Below are 19,522 nucleotides of genomic sequence, written 5' to 3'. Positions count from 1 at the left end.
GGTGATCTGGCCTATTGTGTCATCAGCCAACTTAATGATAGTGTTGGAGTCGTGCCTGGCCATGCAGTCATGAGTGAACAAGGAGTACAGGAGGGGACTGAGCACGCACCCCTGAGGGGCCCCTGTGTTGAGGATCAGCGTGGCGGATGTGTTGTTACCTACCCTTACCACTTGAGGACGGCCCGTCAGGAAGTCCAGGATCCAGTTGCAGAGGGAGGTGTTTAGTCCCAGGGTCCTTGGTTTAGTGATGAGGTTTGAGGGCACTATGGTGTTGAACGCTGAGCTGTAGTCACTGAATAGCATTCTCACATAGGTGTTCCTTTTGTCCAGGTGTGAGAGGTCAGTGTGGAGTGCAATAGAGATTGCAGCATCTGTGGATCTGTTGGTGTGGTATGCAAATTGGAGTGGGTCTCGGGTTCCTGGCATAATGGTATTGATGTGAGCCATGACCAGCCTTTCAAAAGCATTTCCTGGCTACAGACGTGAGTGCTATGGATCGGTAGCCATTTAGGCAAGTTACCTTAGTGTTGTTGGGCACAGGGACTATGATGGTCTGCTTGAAACATGTTGGTATTACAGACTCAGACAGAGAGAGGTTGAAAATGTCAGTGAAGACACTTGCCAGTAGGTCAGCGCATGCTTGGAGTACACGTCCTGGTAATCCGTCTGGCCCTGTGGCTTTGTGAATGTTGACCTGTTTAAAGGTCTTACTCACATCGGCTGTGGAGAGTGTGATCACACAGTCATCTGGAACAGCTGATGCTCTCATGCATGTTTCAGTGTTACTTGCCTCGAAGCGAGCATAGAAGTTATTTAGCTCGTCTGGTAGGCTCGTGTCACTGGGCAGCTCTCGTCTATGCTTCCCTTTGTAGTCTGTAATAGTTTGCAAGCCCTCCCACATCGACACGCATTGGAGCTGGCACATCGGAGGGCATAGGGGGATTTCTTATAAGCTTCTTGAAAGCAGCAGCTCTACTCTTTGGCTCAGTGCGGATGTTGCCTGTTGTCCATGGCTTCTGGTTGGGGTATGTACATTCTGTCACTGTGGGGACGAAGTCCTCGATGCGCTTATTGATAAAGCCAGTGACTGATGTGGTGTACTACTCAATGCCATCGGAAGAATCCTGGGAACATTTTCCAGTCTGTGCTTGCAAAACAGTCCTGTAGTTTAGTATCTGCTTCATCTGACCACTCTTTTTATCGACCTGAGTCACTGGTGCTTCCTACTTTAACCTCTACAGGATCAGTGGGGTCCCCCGCAGGACCGTTGAGCTAACGTAGGCTAATGCGATTAGTATGAGATTGTAAGTAACAAGAACATTTCCCAGGACATAGACATATTGGATATTGGCAGAAAACTTCCATTTGTGTTAATCTAACTACACTGTCCAATTTACAGTAGCTGTAGTGGAATAATACCATTCTATTGTTTGAGGAGAGTGCACAATTATGAACTTGAAAATGTATTAATAAACCAATTAGGAACATTTGGGCAGTCTTGATACAACATTTTGAACAGAAATGCAATGGTCCATTGGATCAGTCTAAAAACTTGCACATACACTGCTGCCATCTAGTGGGCAAAATCTAAATTGCGCCTGGGCTGGAATTTTTTATTTTATTTTATTTCACCTTTATTTATCCAGGTAGGCTAGTTGAGAACAAGTTCTCATTTGCAACTGCGGCCTGGCCAAGATAAAGCAAAGCAGTTCGACACATACAACAACACAGAGTTACACATGGAATAAACAAATATACAATCAATAATACAGTAGAAAAATCTATATACAGCATGTGCAAATGAGGTAGGATAAGAGAGGTAAGGCAATAAATAGGCCATGGTGGCGAAGTAATTAAAATATAGCAATTAAGCACTGGACTGGTAGAATGTGCAGAAGATGTATATGCAAGTATAGAGATACTGGGGTGCAAAGGAGCAAGATAAATAAACAAATATGTATGGGGATGAGGTAAATTGGATGGGCTAATTTACAGATGAGCTGTGTACAGGTGCAGTGATCTGTGAGCTGCTCTGACAGCTGGTGCTTAAAGCTAGTGAAGGGAGGTAAGAGTCTCCAGCTTCAGTGATTTTTGCAGTTCGTTCCAGTCATTGGCAGCAGAGAACTGGAAGGAAAGGCAGCCAAAGGAAGAATTGGCTTTGGGGGTACCAGTGAGATATACCTGCTACAGCGTGTGCTACGGGTGAGTGCTGCTATGGTGACCAGTGAGCTAACATAAGGTGGGGCTTTACCTAGCAGAGACTTGTAGATGACCTGGAGCCAGTGAGTTTGGCGACGAGTATGAAGCGAGGGCCAGCCAACGAGAGCGTACAGGTCGCAGTGGTGGTTAGTATATGGGACTTTGGTGACAAAACAGATGGCACTGTGATAGACTGCATCCAATTTGTTGAGTAGAGTGTTGGAGGCTATTTTGTAAATTACATCGCTGAAGTCGAGGATCGGTAGTATGGTCAGTTTTACGAGGGTATGTTTGGCAGCATGAGTGAAGGATGCTTTGTTGCGAAATAGGAAGCCAATTCTAGAGTTCATTTTGGATTGGAGATGTTTAATGTGAGTCTGGAAGGAGAGTTTACAGTCTAACCAGACACCTAGGTATTTGTAGTTGTTCACGTATTCTAAGTCAGAACCGTCCAGAGTAGTGATGCTGGACGGGCTGGCAGGTGCGGGCAGCGATTGGTTGAAGAGCATGCATTTAGTTTTACTAGCATTTAAGAGCAGTTGGAGGCCACGGAAGGAGGGTTGTGTGGCATTGAAGCTCATCTGGAGGTTAGTTAACACAGTGTCCAAAGAAGGGCCAGAAGTATACAGAATGGTGTTGTCTGCGTAGAGGTAGATCAGAGAATCACCAGCAGCAAGAGCGACATCATTGATGTATACAGAGAAAAGGGTCGGCCCGAGAATTGAACCCTGTGGCTTGTCCCATAGAGACTGTCAGAGGTCCGAACAACAGGCCCTCCGATTTGACATACTGAACTCTGAAGTAGTTGGTGAACCAGGCGAGGCAGTCATTTGAGAAACCAAGGCTGTTGAGTCTGCCAATAAGAATGTTGTGAATAATTATGGCCTTTCTCTTGCATTTCAAAGATGATGGTACAAAAAATATACAAAAAAAATCATGTTTTTTTTTCTTTGTATTATCTTTTACCAGATCTAATGTGTTATATTATCCTACATTAATTTCACATTTCCACAAACTTCAAAGTTTTTCCTTTCAAATGTAATCTAGAATATGCATATCCTTGCTTCAGGTCCTGCAGGCAGATAGATTTGGGTATGTCATTTTAGGCGAAAATGGGAAAAAAGGGGCAGATCCTTTTCGCTTGTAAGCAGGAATCAGGAGGACTTCTACACCTGCATTGCTTGCTGTTTGGGGTTTTAGGCTGGGTTTCTGTACAGCACTTTGAGATATCAGCTGATGTACGAAGGGCTATATAAATACATTTGATTTGATTTGATTTGACATAATTATGGTCAGATATAAATGGAGGGCGAGGGAGAGCTTTGTACGCGTCTCTGTGTGTGGAGTAAAGGTGGTCTAGATTTTTTTCTCCCTCTGGTTGCACATTTACCATGCTGATAGAAATGAGGTAAAACTGATTTAAGTTTCCCTGCATTAAAGTCCCCGGCCACTAGGAGCCCTGCCTCTGGACGAGCGTTTTCCTGTTTGGTTATGGCAGTATTCAGTTCATTGAGTGCGGTTTTAGTGCCATGATCTTACTTATGTCTGAGTGTTGGTGTGCCCTCTGGCTGTCTGTAAGTAAATAAAAACTAGAAAATGTGGCTGTCTGCTTTGCTTAATATAAGGAATTAGAAATGATTTATACTTGTACTTGTACTTTTGATACTTAAGTATATTTTAGGAATTGTATTTACTTTTGATACTTAAGTATATTTAAAACCAAATACTTTTACTCAAATTGTATTTTACTGGGTGACTTTCACTTTTACTTGAGTCATTTTCTATTAAGGTATCTTTACTTTTACTCAAGTATGACAATTGGGTACTTTTTCCACCACTGTTTATTAGTTAATTAGTCACACAGTAGCCTAATCCCAATCAAACCGTCTGCCGGGCCTGTATTAATTATATTGTGCTTAGCTTTTTGTAATGTGTTATGTTTTGCTTTTGAAAGCCATAAACTTTTCAAATACTGCGCAACATTATTATTACTTTAAGCTTAATTAGAGAACAGATCTTGGGGTTCGGAAGTACAGTAGTGTTTGAGAGGTAAAATTACAAAGGTTTTCAACCAACCTATTTTCTGGCCACTTGATGCGTCGTTACGCACCATGGCGTAAAACCTGGCAAGTGGCCAAGAGGGCAAGAGAGAGGCAAAACAGATCAGCGCAAAACAGTTCAGCGCATCCCACCACGACCAAATGCTTCTTTCAATATATTGCTATAGTCCATTTTCAGTGTACCTAGGTAGATCCTCTTTCTCTCTCTTGGAAATGACAGTCCGACTACGGAGAGTTATGCCCTTGGCGCTGGTGGTTTTCATGTGCGCACTGATCTATGTGCTTCTGTATGAACACATCTCTGAAGACAGCATCGGGTATGTATTCTGCACCAACAAATGGCAACATATTTGACTTGTTGAGTTAGTCAAAGGACGGTATTCAGCCGTTAGTATTTTATTTATTTTTTAACTGTGGGGAACATTCACAACAAGAATAAAAAACTGAAACTCCAAAAATATTTTTTCTTGTTGCAATTGTTGTATTTGTTGCCCATTGCAGGTATTTGACCCAAATACAAGTTAAGAAAACAGTTTACATTACAGTGCAGTAATTACAGTGTAATTACATGTAGTTATTCACACACTATTCCGTTTTACACTGTAATCCCATACAAAAAAAGATTGCAGTTTTGAAACTGCAGTAAAAGTTCAGTGACTGCAGTGGACTGTGGAATTCTGGACAAGGTAATTGCAGAATAACTGCCTTGGAGTTATAATTCACTGTAACTACAGTCAAACTGCAAAATGACTGTATAAAAAAAAGGGTTATTTTGGATGCGTATTTTGAGCATTATGCAGTTATATTGCACTCTAACTGCAATATTTTTTAAGGGATTGCACCGTAAGCTAATTGCAGTAACCCTAACCTTACCATGTACTTAGTTTTAAAATGATTAATTACAATACTTGTTACACTGTTATTACATTTATACTTACTTACATAGTAATAAAGACAGTGGTGTAATGTTTTTATGGAAACGGATAATAATCACTTTTAATCAAAATGCTCCAAAAGCTCTGATTATTGAAAAGTGGTGGAATTGTGAAGCGAAAGGGAAATTGGTTTTTATCTGAAAATATATCTATTTTTAAACAAATAAAAGAACACTGAAGTGCTGTTTTTTTGTTTGTAATTATTGTGTGTCTGAATCATATAGGGTTAAATCCTAGATTCCACTTAAGTCAAAACATTTTTTTTATCAATGCATAACTAAGTGAAAATTACACTTCAGTGGAAGTTAGGTTTTGCCTCATAGTCTGTAACTTGTTGAAATTGGCCAGTTGAAAGGGACACTTCACCACTTTTTGACATCATATTAAAAATGATAGATGACATCATATGGGGTTTTCTTATCTTTTTTTAATGCAGAACATCCTTGTTTTTTCCCTACACTTATACAGACACTGGTATGGTGCTGGATGTATAGGTTTCTGTATAAGTGAGAGAAAAAAGAACAAGATGTTATGTATTAAAAAAAGATCAGAAAACCCCCTATGATGTCATCTATTATTTTTTTATTCAGCCATTTTCTAAAACTACAGCTACTTCCTAGGGGACGGCATCTCCTATAGTAAAAATACAACATATGTTTTTGGCACATTCATGAAGTATAGGCTTTTTACCACTCTCAAATCAATCAATCAAAAGTTATTAAGGACATATTTAAATAATCCATTAACACACATTGTGTATTTCTCTCATTCTTGGGTCCAGGATCCGTTTCTACGGTGATGGAAACATTGTGGCTGTCTATGACACATCTAAAAGGTGGAGCTTGCCCGCATGGTTGAAAAACTTCCACTATGCCTCCAATGTGGACTTAAATATTAATATAACTAGGAAAACTGCAGCTGGTAACTTCATAGCAATCACAACCAAAGAAAAAAGTAATTCCGTGACGACTGACCCAACAACTTTAAAGCAGACCGTGAAACAGACAAATGGATTAACAGGTGGACCCAGGTCTGCACACAAGGAGACCCCTATGCTCCCCCTGCAACAAAAGGACTTCGAGCAATATCCCGACTGGGATTTTGAGGATGTTTACATCCGGGACAAGCAAACGAGACAGACGGTAAGCCTATGTTTTTAGACAGTCACTGGCCAAGGATTTGCAAATATTAACAAACATCCCAAATAAACTCTATGTGTGTGTGTGTGTGTGTGTGTGTGTGTGTATGTGTGCCAGGCCTGTCCCCAGTCTCTGCGGAACTCCAAGGACCCAGGCTTCCAGCAGGCCTTTATACCAGACGTCCAGTTGTACCTCCACGGTGAACTACTCAACGTGCCAGAGTGGAACAGGCTAGCTCACTTCAATAACCCCTTTGGCTTCATGGAATACACAAACTACACAGGTGTGTGAGTGTGAGTGTGAGCATGCGCACGCACGCAAGTGTGTGTGTGTGTGTGTCCAGGAGTATGGCTATCCAGGCTGTATCACAACCGGCCGTGATTGGGAGCCCCATAGGGCAGCGCACAATTGACCCGCGTCGTCCGGGTTTGGCCGTGGTAGACCGTCATTGTAAATAAGAATTTGTTCTTAACTGACTTGCCTAGTTAAATAAAGGTTCAATTAAAACTATTTAAAAAATCCTTGGCAGGCAGCGCAGCTCGGATGGCCAACTCCCTCTTCATCCATGTAGACTTTTGACACAATGACAAACTTTCATCCTTTAGTACACAATAACAGACGATTAAAGAAGGCGGGTCTACATTGGCTAAGGGTGTGCAATATCAGGAACATGGCATAAATCAAGAAACAGCAAGAGAAGTGAGAAAGCAAGTGGCATTTGTGTCTCACTGCCATACTCAGCTACCCCATGTTTAAATAAGACCATTAGGAACAAACACACATTACAAACGGGTTCTTAGTTTGGGGTTGAGTTGCAGAATAATGAATTCCCAGACATGTATCAACTTCACAAGAGTCAATGCAAATTGAATTACTGAGGTTTTATTTTGAGACCGGCCAAAAAGGAGGACAAAGGTAACGCAATGATTTAATCAAGCAAAACAAAACACAGATTCTGGTGCATGGTTGAGGGAAGCACTAACTAAACAGTCATTTTACTTCTCAATATTACATTTATTTTTAATTTTTAAATGATCTCAAAATTAAGTCAGCAATTTACAACGTTAGACCACAGCTACATGGCAAACTTCCCTCTTAGCTGCACTTTCAAACTTAGAAAAGACAGGATTTAAAGGAAATGTCAATGAGAACAATGAGTCAATCATTCAATTAGCAGTTGTTTTCTCAAACCAAGGTATACGCAAATGGAGGCTTATTGGGAGACTCTCATTTGGCCAAAAGACTGTCCTCTGTTCAACTCCTCCATCCTCTCTCCTCAGTGATAAGTGATTGAGGAGAGTGTCAATTCGTTGGTTCTATATGGAACCATAATGACTCAAAGAACCCTTCGAGCCCTTCAGTGGTTCTTTACAATTCAGAAAAGGGTTATTTAATCTTTTAGTGATAATTAAAATGTAGGTGCGCCCACTCATTCAAATATTTTGGGGCGTGGTTTTCTCTTTTTTGATAGCGTGACAAGCGAGAGTGTCATCCCAGTTGATCTAATTTGTTCTGTTATGTCAATGTATCTTAAATATAATTAGGCCCAATAGCAGTATCTATTGAAAGACTCACGTAAGGCCTTGTGTCAATTGAGAACTGTTTACTAAATCAGTAGCCTCTTACAAATCCCCAACAACCTGATGTTCCGGTTTTCAGCAAAAATGGAAAGAGAGCCTGTGACCAGACTTCGGCTTTTGGACGTTAACAAGGCAACACTCCATCTTAACTCCTCCTCCACATTTCCTGGATTGGTTGAACAGTGCAGAAGAGAACTTCCCCCTACAGTTGTTTTTCCTCCTTACACGACTACCATGTATGTAAGAGATCTAGCTTCAGGCGTTTCTTTTATGGCTGCTACGTTAGGTTACTAAAATCAGTGGTACTCAATTCTCTCCTCAGGGACCCCCAGCTGTTCCAGAGATATACACCGGATTCAACTTGGGAATTAGCACAATAGTAACGCCTATGGAATTTTAACAATGTAATACAGCTAATTACAATCATTAAAAAAAAGTTATTCAAAAGGTTCTATAAAGAACCAAAAATGGTTGTAACCAGGGGAGAACGACTGTCCCCGCTCATTGAGGATTTCAAGTTCCTGTGTCTAGTGCAGGCATTGTTTTCACAAAACCGGATCCCCCATTATAGTGAATGAGAAAATAGCAAACGTGGTCAATCATTGTATAAATAAAAAATGTTTTGAGGACAATCATGGTACCGATAATTACTTCTATTACACCATGTTCTTGAGATGCTTATTTTTAAATCACACACAGAAGAAGTTATAACGATCATTTCGTTGCTAATGGCTTTCAACTTGAGATACTCAATGAGCTAATGAAACACTGTGCTAGCCTGCAAAGTCACTTCCTAGAGTAGCTCAAACTGCGCATGCAATGTTTTCAAAAACTCATCCATGATGCAAGATGGCAACACGCTGAAACGACACTTCACACTTCCTGATCTACAAATGTGCCACAGACTTCACATAGGAAACAATGGGGTGATGTCATCAATGGCTCCATTTTATTTTACAGTCAATGGTTGAAACCATAGTGGAACCCTTTTTGGTGCTATATAGAACCTTTATGTTAATGGTTCTCTATAGCACCATTGTCATGTTCTGACCATAGTTTTGTTATTTTATTGTTTGTTTTAGTATGGTCAGGGTTGTGAGTTGGGGTAGGCAGTCTATGTTTGTTTTTCTATGTTGGTTTTTGTTTTCGGCCTAGTATGGTGGAAATCATTTTTTGAATAAAGAGGAAATGTATACTTACCATGCTGCACCTTGGTCCAGTCCTTCAGCCAGCCGTGACAGAACTTCCCATCACCAGCGGACCAAGCAGCATGGTAAGGTGGACTCCTGGACATGGGAGGACGTTCTGGATGGCAAGGGAGTCTACACATTGGAGAAGATCCTGGCGGGAAGGGATCGCCTTCCATGGGAGCAGGTGGAGGCAGCTAGGAGAGCAGAGGCAGCCGGAGAAAGGAACCAGCGGTATGTGGGAACACGGCTAGCAAGGAAGCACGAGAGGCAGCCCCCAATTTTTTTTTTTTTGGGGGGGGACACGGGGAGTGTGCCAGAGTCAGAAGGCAGACCTGAGCCAACTCCCTGTGCTTACCGTGGAGAGCATGGGACTGGTCAGGCCCCTTGCTATGGGGTGATGCTCACGGTGTCGAGGCGGAGCATTCACAGGCCGGTGTGCTCGGTGCCAGCGTCCCGCATTTGCTGGGTGGAAGCTGGCATCCAGCCAGAACGGGTTGGCCAGCTCTGCGCTCGAGACCACCCGTGCGCCTCCACGGCCCAGTGTATCCGGTGCCTCGGCCAAGGAAGAGGCCTCCTGGATGTCTCCCCAGCCCGTGAGTCCTGTGCCTGCTCCCAGAGCCAGGTCTCCTGTGTGTCTCCCCAGCCCGCTGAATCCTGTGCCTGCCTCCTGTCCGGGGCTGCCAGAGTCTCCCTCCTTTCCGGAGCTGCCAGAGTCTCCCTCCTGTCCGGGGCTGCCAGAGTCTCCCTCCTGTCCGGAGCTGCCAGAGTCTCCCTCCTGTCCGGAGCTGCCAGAGTCTCCCTCCTTTCCGGAGCTGCCAGAGTCTCCCTCCTGTCCGGGGCTGCCAGAGTCTCCCTCCTGTCCGGAGCTGCCAGAGTCTCCCTCCTGTCCGGGGCTGCCAGAGTCTCCCTCCTGTCCGGAGCTGCCAGAGTCTCCCTCCTGTCCGGGGCCCACTACCAGGGTCCCCAGTCCGGGGTCGGCGGCGAGGGTCCCTGCTCTAGAGGCGCCACCTAAGTGGGCAGAGCCAGAGGTGGAGCGGGGTTACGACCCTCGCCAGCGCCGCCACTGCGGAGAAATGTCCACCCAGACCCTCCCCTATAGGTTCAGGTTTTGCGGCCGGAGTCCGCACCTTTAGGGGGGGATACTGTCACGCCCCGGACCGTAGAGAACGTTTTATGTCTCTATTTTGGTTTGGTTAGGGTGTGATTTGGGTGGGCAGTCTATGTTCTATGTTCTATGTTCTGGCCGGGTGTGGTTCTCAATCAGAGGCAGCTGTCTATCGTTGTCTCTGATTGAGAACCATACTTAGGTACCCTTTCCCCCCACCTGTTTTGTGGGAAGTTAACTTTGTCTTCGTTCAGGGCACATAGCCCAAAGCTTCACGGTTTGGTTTTTGTTCTTCATTTTGTCTGCGTCATTTTTTGAGTAAAGAGGAAATGTACGCTTCCCATGCTGCACCTTGGTCCAGTCCTTCAGTCAGCCGTGACAGTCACTAGCCGGCTATCACCCGCTACTCTACCCTGAACCTTAGAGACTGCTGCCCTATGTACATTGAGTCATTGAACACTGGTCACTAAAAATGTTTATATAATGATTATTGTTTTTAAATAATTTATGTAGTTAGAAACAGATGAGATCAGCATTATTCTGTTGAAATGTAATTTGATCTCTGAGAAATTAAAGATTTTGATTACACACTTTATATGTGCATACTGTATTCTGGACATAGCTCACCCTACATAACTACTGCTGTACATACTGTATTCTGGACATAGCTCACCCTACATAACTACTGCTGTACATACTGTATTCTGGACATAGCTCACCCTACATAACTACTGCTGTACATACTGTATTCTGGACATAGCTATTCTTAACTACTGTTTACTATTCTGGACATTTATCTGGGCTATTTTTATTGTTCTGGACATAGCTCACCCTACATAACTACTGCTGTACATACTGTATTCTTGTGTTTACTATCATTTTATCTGGGCATTTTTATTGTTCAGAAATGTGGTGGGTACTCTCTTCGTTCGCAGGACTTTATCCTGTTAACTGTTCCAAATGTCTGAACTGAATTTGGTAAAAGGGCTTTTATGTACCCTGAGCCATCGTCTTGGAACACCTTACAAAATACTTTTAAACTGGAAGTCCTTGTCCCAATTGGTGTTTTTAAATCACTGATGAAGTATTTTTTGGCTGATTCCCTGACCTGTCAATGTTTTTAATGTGCTGTTTTATGATTTTGTTATACTCTTGTGAATTCTATGGTTTTTACTAGATTACTAGTTTTTACTAATGACTTGGTGCTGCCTATCTTGGCCAGGACGCTCTTGAAAAAGAGATTTCAAATTTCAGTGAGCCTTTCCTGTTTAAATAAAGGTTAAATAAATACATTTAAATAAATACAACTCTGTACATAGCTGATTCCTATGTATCTATTGCTGTACATACCTTTTTCCTACTTATATATTGTCCATACTGTCAATATACACCACACATTTATATTCTGAATTCAGACATTGAAATGTATCATTCTGATATTTCTTAATTGATTGATTTCTTCAATTATTTTTCTTGTTTGGGGGGGATTATTTGTGTATTACAGTGGTGGTCGATACCATTTAAGATGGGGGGGGGGGGGGTGATTTATTTGGAGCATTATTTCTATTACAGCATATTGGATGAACGTCATTACCATTTTTAAAAAGTTTGCGAGGAGAGGACTGAGGAATTAGCAAAACCAATTTAGAATCTCCCGAAGGAAGTCCACTGCGAAAATATATTTTTAAAATAAGGTCTACTTGGCCTGTTTTTGTGTGGTTACAATGTGTAGTACTTCCTGATACTTATACCATTGACTGGTGACAAGTCAAGTGATGCTTGCTTTATGGAATCCCAAAGACACAGACAAGTAAAACATACTGTGTGTGGTTGGTTACAGAAATAAAGGCAGTGGTGGACCTGATCCCCAAGCCAAGAGAGGCCCTGCTCCTGCCGCGGGGGAACCTCAAGTGTATTCGCTGTGCTGTGGTGGCCAACGGAGGAATCCTCAATGGCTCTCGGATGGGGAAGGAGATCGATGCCCATGACTACGTGTTCCGGTCAGTGTGTGTGTGTTTGTGTGCGTGCGCCTGTGCATATTCCTATGACTGCATGCATCTGTGCATCACAATGATCAGGCAATTTTATTGAACCTTTATTAAGGCAGGGAGTCCCATAGAGACCAAAGTCGATTTTTCAATGTTTCAGCTGGAACCTATATTTGGTTCTGGTTCCGGAATGTGTGAGACAGATTCCTATGAGTTTAACCTGAGGTCAATTCCATGGTAATGGAAATATGAGTGTCCGATTTTTCACTTTAAAATGTATGCCAAAAAAAAGCTATTGATTTCAAAGTTGAACAAACCATACAACTCTATGCACAACGACTGCTTTGACCAATTTACACAGCAAATAAATCAATAATAATTTACTGCAAAAACTGTGCAAAATCTCCCTCAGTTTTATTCTGTTACCAAAAGTTGTATCTGCACAGTTCTTCATGTAAATGTGTTTTTGTTCAAATGTTCATTTGAAATTGTTAAAAGCATTCCTTGTGCATAGAGTTGAATAGTTTGTTCAACTTTGAAATCAATGGTTTTTGTTTGTGCCTTCAGAAGTTATTCACATTCCTTGACTGTCACGCTGGTATAAAGGATTTGGAGACAGGCGCAGGAATACACAATAAGGGTTTTTTAATACACCCAAAACAAACACGTATACAGAGTACGCCGGACCTCCCTCGATGTCCAGAGGAGGAGGCGGGGCGTCACTGGGTCCAGCCTCAGCGAGGGGACCAGGCACCACTGGCCTGAGGAGAGACACATGAAAGGTCAGGTTCATGCGGTAATCAACAGGGAGTTGTAAACGGTACGTTACCTCATTAACCCTCCTCAGGACTTTAAACGGTCCCACAAACCGCAGGCTCAGCTTCTGGCAGGGCAGGCTGAGTGGCAGGTTCTGGGTGGAGAGCCAGACCCGGTAGCCTGGGGAGAAGACAGGCGCTTCACTGCGGTGGCGGTCGGCCTGCTCCGACGCACGGCACGCTGGAGACGAGTGTGTACAGCGCTCCAGAACTCCTCAGCACGCCAAAAACCACTCATCCACCGCAGGAGCCTCGGTCTGGCTTGGATGCCAAGGTGCCAGGGCCTGCTGATACCCTAACACGCACTGGAAAGGACTGAGGTTAGTAGAGGAATGGCGGAGGGAATTCTGTGCGTACTCCGCCCAAGGTACAAAATCTGCCCACTCCCCCTGCTGATCCTGACATTGACATTTTTCACATTTTGTTGTGTTACAGGCTGAATTTAAAATGGATTCAAATTAGATTTTTACAGTACATACAATACTCCATAATGTTTATCCTTATGTTTTATAAATGTTTACAAATTAATAAAAAATGAAAAGCTGGAATGTCTTGAGTCAATAAGTATTCAAACCCTTTGTTATGGCAAGCCTAAATAAGCTCAGGATTAAAAATGTGCTTAACAAATCACATACGTTGCATCGACTCACTCTGTGTGCAATACTAGTTGTCAACATGATTTTTTAAATGACTATCTCGTCTCTGTACCCCACACATACAGTATAATATGTAAGGTCCCCTCAGTCGAGCAGTGAATTTCAAACACAGATTTATCCACAAAGACAAAGTAGGTTTTCCAATGCCTCGCAAAGAAGGGCACCTATTGGGAGCAGACATTGAATATCCCTTTGAAAATGGTGAACTTATTAATTACACTTTGGATGGTGTATCAATACACCCAGTCACTACACAGATACAGGTGTCCTTCCTAACTCAGTTGCTGAGGAGGAATGAAAATCCTCAGGGATTTCACCATGAGGCCAATGGTGACTTGACAACAGTTACAGAGTTTAATGGCTGTGATAGGAGAAAACTAAGTATGGATCAACAACATTGTAGTTACTACACAAAAATAACACAATTGACAGAGTAAAAAGAATGAAGCCTGTACAGAATAAAAATATTCCAAAACATGCATCCTGTTTGCAACAAGCCACTAAAATAATACTGCAAAAGATGTTGCAAAGCAATTAACTTTTTGTCCTAAATACAAATCGCTCTGGATAAGAGCGTCTGCTAAATGACTTAAATGTAAAATGTAAATGTTATGCTGGGGGAAAATCCAATACAACACATTACTGAGTACCACTCTCCATATTTTCAAGCATAGTGGTGGCTGCATCATGTTATTGGTATGCTTGTAATCAATAACGACTTGGGAGTTTTTCAGGATAAAAAAAAAGAGACGGAAGCTAAGCACAGGCAAAATCCTAGAGGAAAACCTGATTCAGTCTGTTTTACCCCAGATACTGGGAGATGAATTCACCTTTCAGCAGGACAATAACCTAAAACACAAGTCCAAATCTACACTGGAGTTGTTTACCAAGAAGACAGTGATGATCAACAACCAATCTGACAGAGCTTGAAGAATTTAGAAAAGAGTAATGGGCAAATGTTGCACAATCCAGGTGTGGAAAGCTCTTAGAGACTTAGCCAGAAAGACTGCTTCTAAGCCAAAGGTGCTTCTACAAAGTATAGACTCAGGGGTGTGAATACTTATGTAAATGAGATATTTCTGCATTTAATTTTCATGTTTTCACATTGTCATTATGGGGTATAGTGTGTAAATGGTTGAGAAGAAAATCAATTGAATCCATTTTGAAATCAGGCTGTAACACAACAAAATGTGGAATAAGTCAAGGGGTATGAATATTTTCTGAAGGCATTGTACATTTTAAACTGAAAAATAAGTCTCAGCGTAATTCTGTTACCATGGAATTGAACCATTACCTTTGACCTTTCCAGGAAAAGCTTGGCCAGCTCTGTACTGGATGTGTTTGTCCCAGTAAGGTTTTAGTCCAAGCAGGGTGAATTATTATAACACCAACAGGATAGTCAATGTTCATGTATGATCTCTGCAGTACTGTTTGTGACAACGTCTTTGGCATCATAATTGGCTCCTCCAGTGTGTCGCAGACTTTTTCAACATCAAATATTTGTTGTACAATATTGTCTTAAGGTGTGGTTCCATGGAATGGGATTTATTCAACTCACACAGTGAAATTGAGAGAGACACCTCATTTCTGTATGTACTGTAGTCTGACACAATGTATTAAGAATAAATAAACCCCAACCACACAGTACTGTTCCTTTCTGGTTCACCTAGTTGGACTTTGCAGGGGTTATAGGTGGTGGGCTCACGCAGAAAAAACGTGAGGTTGATCGATCCCCGTCGAGCGACGGGTAGATATTTTATATATGACGGTAAAAGATTCTTATGACGATATCATTTATTGGCACCTTCAATTCTCGCATATTTCCTCATAAAGAGTATATTTCAACATTCATGTCTGCAAATTTGCTCAACTGCCAGGGGTACAGTGTCCCTACAAAATAAATAGTTGGGGTACGAACTGTCTTGATCGTATGAAGAGGTACAGTAACTTCGTTGACCATTTACCAAATGTATTGAAAGCTAGCCAATGTTAGTTTGACCAGCCTAGCCAGCTACTATAAATGTCAATTTGTGTTTCAATTAGCTATCTCTGTCTGTGAATTAAACAACTGAATGCAATCGGCCATGACAATGGGCTTCTGGATCTCTTCAATGTTTCTCTGTGCATTCAAATTTCCATAGATAAAATGCAATACACTTCTCCAGCGTGCCAGTGGCTATCAAAGGTGAAGTCGGTTACAGTGCAAAACCGTAAAAAAAGAAGTCAAGACCCTGGGGAGGTCGAAGAGCACGGAGAGGAGCTTCGCTGAGACGGTTTCTGACGGTTTGTGTTGAAGTTCTTCGGTTGTGCAAACCCACAGTTTCATCAGCTGTCCGGGTGGACGATCCTGCAGGTCTGGTCTCAGCAAGAGACTGGTCCACATCCTGCAAGAAGCCGGATGTGGAGGTCTTTGGCTGGCGTGGTTTCACGTGGTTTGTCGTTGTGAGGCCAGTTGGATGTCCTGCCAAACTCTCTAAAACAACGTTTGAGGCGGTTTATGGAAAATAAATAAACATAGAATTCTCTGGCAACAGCTCTGGTGGACATTTCTGAAGTCAGCATACCAATTGCATGCTCCCTCAAAACTTGAGACATCTGAGGCATTGCATTGTGTGACAAAACTGCACATTTTAAAGTGGCCTTTTATTGTCCCCAGAACATGGTGCACCTGTGTAATGATCATGCTGTTTAATCAGCTACTTGATATGCCACACCTGTCAGGTGGATGGATTATCTTGGCAAAGGATAAATGCTCACTAACAGAGACGTAAACAGAATTACACGCGATGCTCCATAATGACGTAGCGAAAACAGGTTTTATTTACATAAGTAATTCAGACTCTTTACTATGAGACTTGAAATTGATCTCAGGTGCATCCTGTTTCCTTTGATCATCCTTGAGATGTTTCTACAACTTGATTGGAGTCCACCTGTGGTAAATTCAATTGATTGGACATGATTTGGAACGGCACACACTTGTCTATATAACGTCCCACAGTATGTCAGAGCAAATACCAAGCCATGAGTTCGAAGGAATTGTCCGTAGAGCTCCGACACAGGATTGGGTACCAATAACTTTCTGCAGCATCGAAGGTCCCCAAGAACACAGTGGCCTCCATCTTTCTTAAATGGAAGAAGTACGGAACCACCAAGACTCTTCCTAGAGCTGGCCGCCGTGCCAATGATCACTCTGACAGAGCTTTAGAGTTCTTCTCTTGAGATGGGAGAACCCTCCAGAAGAACAATCATCTCTGCAGACGTGTTTGTTGTCCCATGTAAATGTTGTAGTCTTTTTTTCATATTTTTTGTATATATTTCAATCTCTTTTTCCATTTTGAAATGAAATATACCTTCCGGCAACCCGTCTCACCCATTGAAATACGGATCCACTTTTTTTTAGACCTTATAGCTAGAACCTCCATCAGAAGCTAGCCATCAGATGCTAACCAGCTAATTAGCTACTAGCTATTTAGTCATTGTTAGCCACTGCTAGCGGCTTTTACCTCTAGCTCAGACACCATCCGTTTTTACCCTGGATAATACCCGCCAGTCTGCACAGCGCGACATCAATCCTGAGTATATCAGGACTGCTTTTCTCCACCATTACCCCAGACTACTCCATTACTGGACCGGATCCTTGAAGCTAGCTAGCTGCTACCGAGTGGCCCAGCCCCGAAGCTAGCCTTTGAACCAGGCCCATCTCCTGGCCTGCTCAGTGGGCTACACAGCTGATGCCTGCCAGACTCTTCACTAACACGACTAGAAGCCACTACGTCGCCGGATTCCTGCCGTAAGCTCTAGACCTTGTCATCGGATCATCGATACTATCTAGCCGCTACCGAGTGGCCATAGTGGAGCCACTCGGTAGCCTTGTCCCGAAGCTAGCACCAGTTAGCCTGGAGCCAGGCGCATCTTCCGGCTAGCAAACAATATTACTCCAGCTACATTACCTCTTTTGCCAATTGGCCTGGACCCTTTGTCAACACGGAGCCCCGCAGCTCCACCGCGACTGGCCTGCCGACGTAATTCCATCTGATGTGCCCTCAACCGGCCTTTGTCAGACGTCGATGAAGACGCTCCTGCTAGCCTCGGCCTGCTATCTTCATGAACGCCGTGTCTCCCACTTGCCAGCGTGGTAACGACTTCCCTGTTTCATCTATTGCTGTTCACTGGACCCTAAGATCACCTGGATACATAGCTGATGCCTGCTAGACTGTTCATTAATCACGGTACTCCATTTAGTTTGTTCTGTTTATCTGTCGGCCCCAGCCTCGAACTCAGGCCCTGTGTGTAGTTAACTGACCCTCTCTGCCCATTCATCACCATTTTACCGGTTGTCTTACCCATTGTCTTAGCTAGCTCTCCCAATCAACACCTGTGATTGCTTTATGCCTCGCTTTATGTTTCTCTAATGTCAATATGCCTTGTATACTGTTGTTTAGGGTAGTTATCATTGTTTTATTTTACTGCGGAGCCCCTAGCCCCACTCAACATGCCTCAGATACCTCCTTTGTCCCACCTCCCACACATGGGGTGACCTAATCTAGCATAACTAGTACCTCCAGAGATGCAATCTCTCTTATCATCACTCAATACTTAGGTTTACCTCTACTGTACCCACACCCTACCATACCGACCCCTGTCTATACATTATGCCCTGAATCTATTCTTCCACGCCCATAAATCTGCTCCATTTATTCTCTGTCCCTAACGCACTACATGGCCAGTTATGATAGACTTTAGCCATACCCTCCTACTCCTCCTCTGTTCCTTGGGTGATGTGGAGGTTAACCCAGGCCCTGTGTGTCCCCAGGCACTCTCATTTGTTGACTGTAACCGTAAAAGCCTTGGTTTCGTGCATGTTAACATCAGAAGCCTCCTCCCCAAGTTTGTTTTACTCACTGCTTTAGCACACTCTGCCAACCCTGATGTACTTGCCGTGTTTGAATCCTGGCTTAGGAAGGCCACCAAAAATTCAGAGATTTCCATTCCCAACTACAACATTTTCCGTCAAGATAGAACTGCCAAAGGGGGTGGAGTTGCAATCTACTACAGAGATAGCCTGCAAAGTTCTGTCACACTTTCCAGGTCTATCCCGAAACAGTTTGAGCTTCTAATTTTAAAAATGAATCTCTCCAGAAATAAGTCTCTCACTGTTTCCGCCTGTTATAGATCCCCCTCAGCTCCCAGCTGTGCCCTGGACACCATATGTGAATTGATTGTCCCCATCTATCTTCAGAGTTCGTTCTGTTAGGTGACCTAAACTGGGATATGCTTAACACCCCGGCCGTCCTACAATCTATCTAGATGCCCTCAATCTCACACAAATCATCAAGGAACCCACCAGGTAAACCCTAAATCCATAAACATGGGCACCCTCATAGATATTATCCTGACCAACCTACTATATCAGCAATCACTGCCTCATTGCCCGCATCCGTTATTGGTTCGCGGTCAAACGACCACCCCTCATCACTGTCAAACGCTCCCTAAAACACTTCTGCGAGCAGGCCTTTCTAATCAACCTGGCCCGGGTATCCTGGAAGGATATTGACCTCATCCCGTCAGTTTAGGATGCCTGGTTGTTCTTTTGTTTCAAATATTTTTATTAAACACACACAAGAATGGTGTATAGGTATACATGACAGGTATACAATTCTTATCTAAACATAAAAGAGCATACAGGAACAACAAGACCCAGAGTTCTGGGTGCAGAACAAATAATACAAAACACGACATACAAAACAAGGACACGTAGAAAGAAAGAGGGAAGATGTCCCCCCCCCCATCCCCTATCCCCCCCCCCCCCTCCCAACTGCTCGGGTGGCAGGGCCAGCACACGCTGCCCAAAGGTA

General features: G+C 43.1%; 1 protein-coding gene across 1 annotated transcript in view; it reads left to right on the top strand.

Annotated features, from left to right (window-relative positions):
* The first annotated feature begins 4,346 nt into the window (after nt 1–4,346).
* Nucleotides 4,347–19,522, top strand: part of LOC115144442 (alpha-N-acetylgalactosaminide alpha-2,6-sialyltransferase 1-like) — a 34,809-nt gene continuing 19,633 nt past the window's right edge. The window contains exons 1-4 of the mRNA XM_029685489.2: nt 4,347–4,576; nt 5,976–6,336; nt 6,451–6,616; nt 12,049–12,208. Coding sequence (XP_029541349.1) covers nt 4,401–4,576; nt 5,976–6,336; nt 6,451–6,616; nt 12,049–12,208 — 863 coding nt within the window. The 5' untranslated portion in view covers nt 4,347–4,400. The remainder of the gene's footprint in view (nt 4,577–5,975; nt 6,337–6,450; nt 6,617–12,048; nt 12,209–19,522) is intronic.

The sequence above is a fragment of the Oncorhynchus nerka genome, linkage group LG16, assembly GCF_034236695.1.
Source record: "Oncorhynchus nerka isolate Pitt River linkage group LG16, Oner_Uvic_2.0, whole genome shotgun sequence".
Taxonomy (NCBI): domain Eukaryota; kingdom Metazoa; phylum Chordata; class Actinopteri; order Salmoniformes; family Salmonidae; genus Oncorhynchus; species Oncorhynchus nerka.
This window is presented reverse-complemented; position numbering and strand designations above follow the sequence as displayed.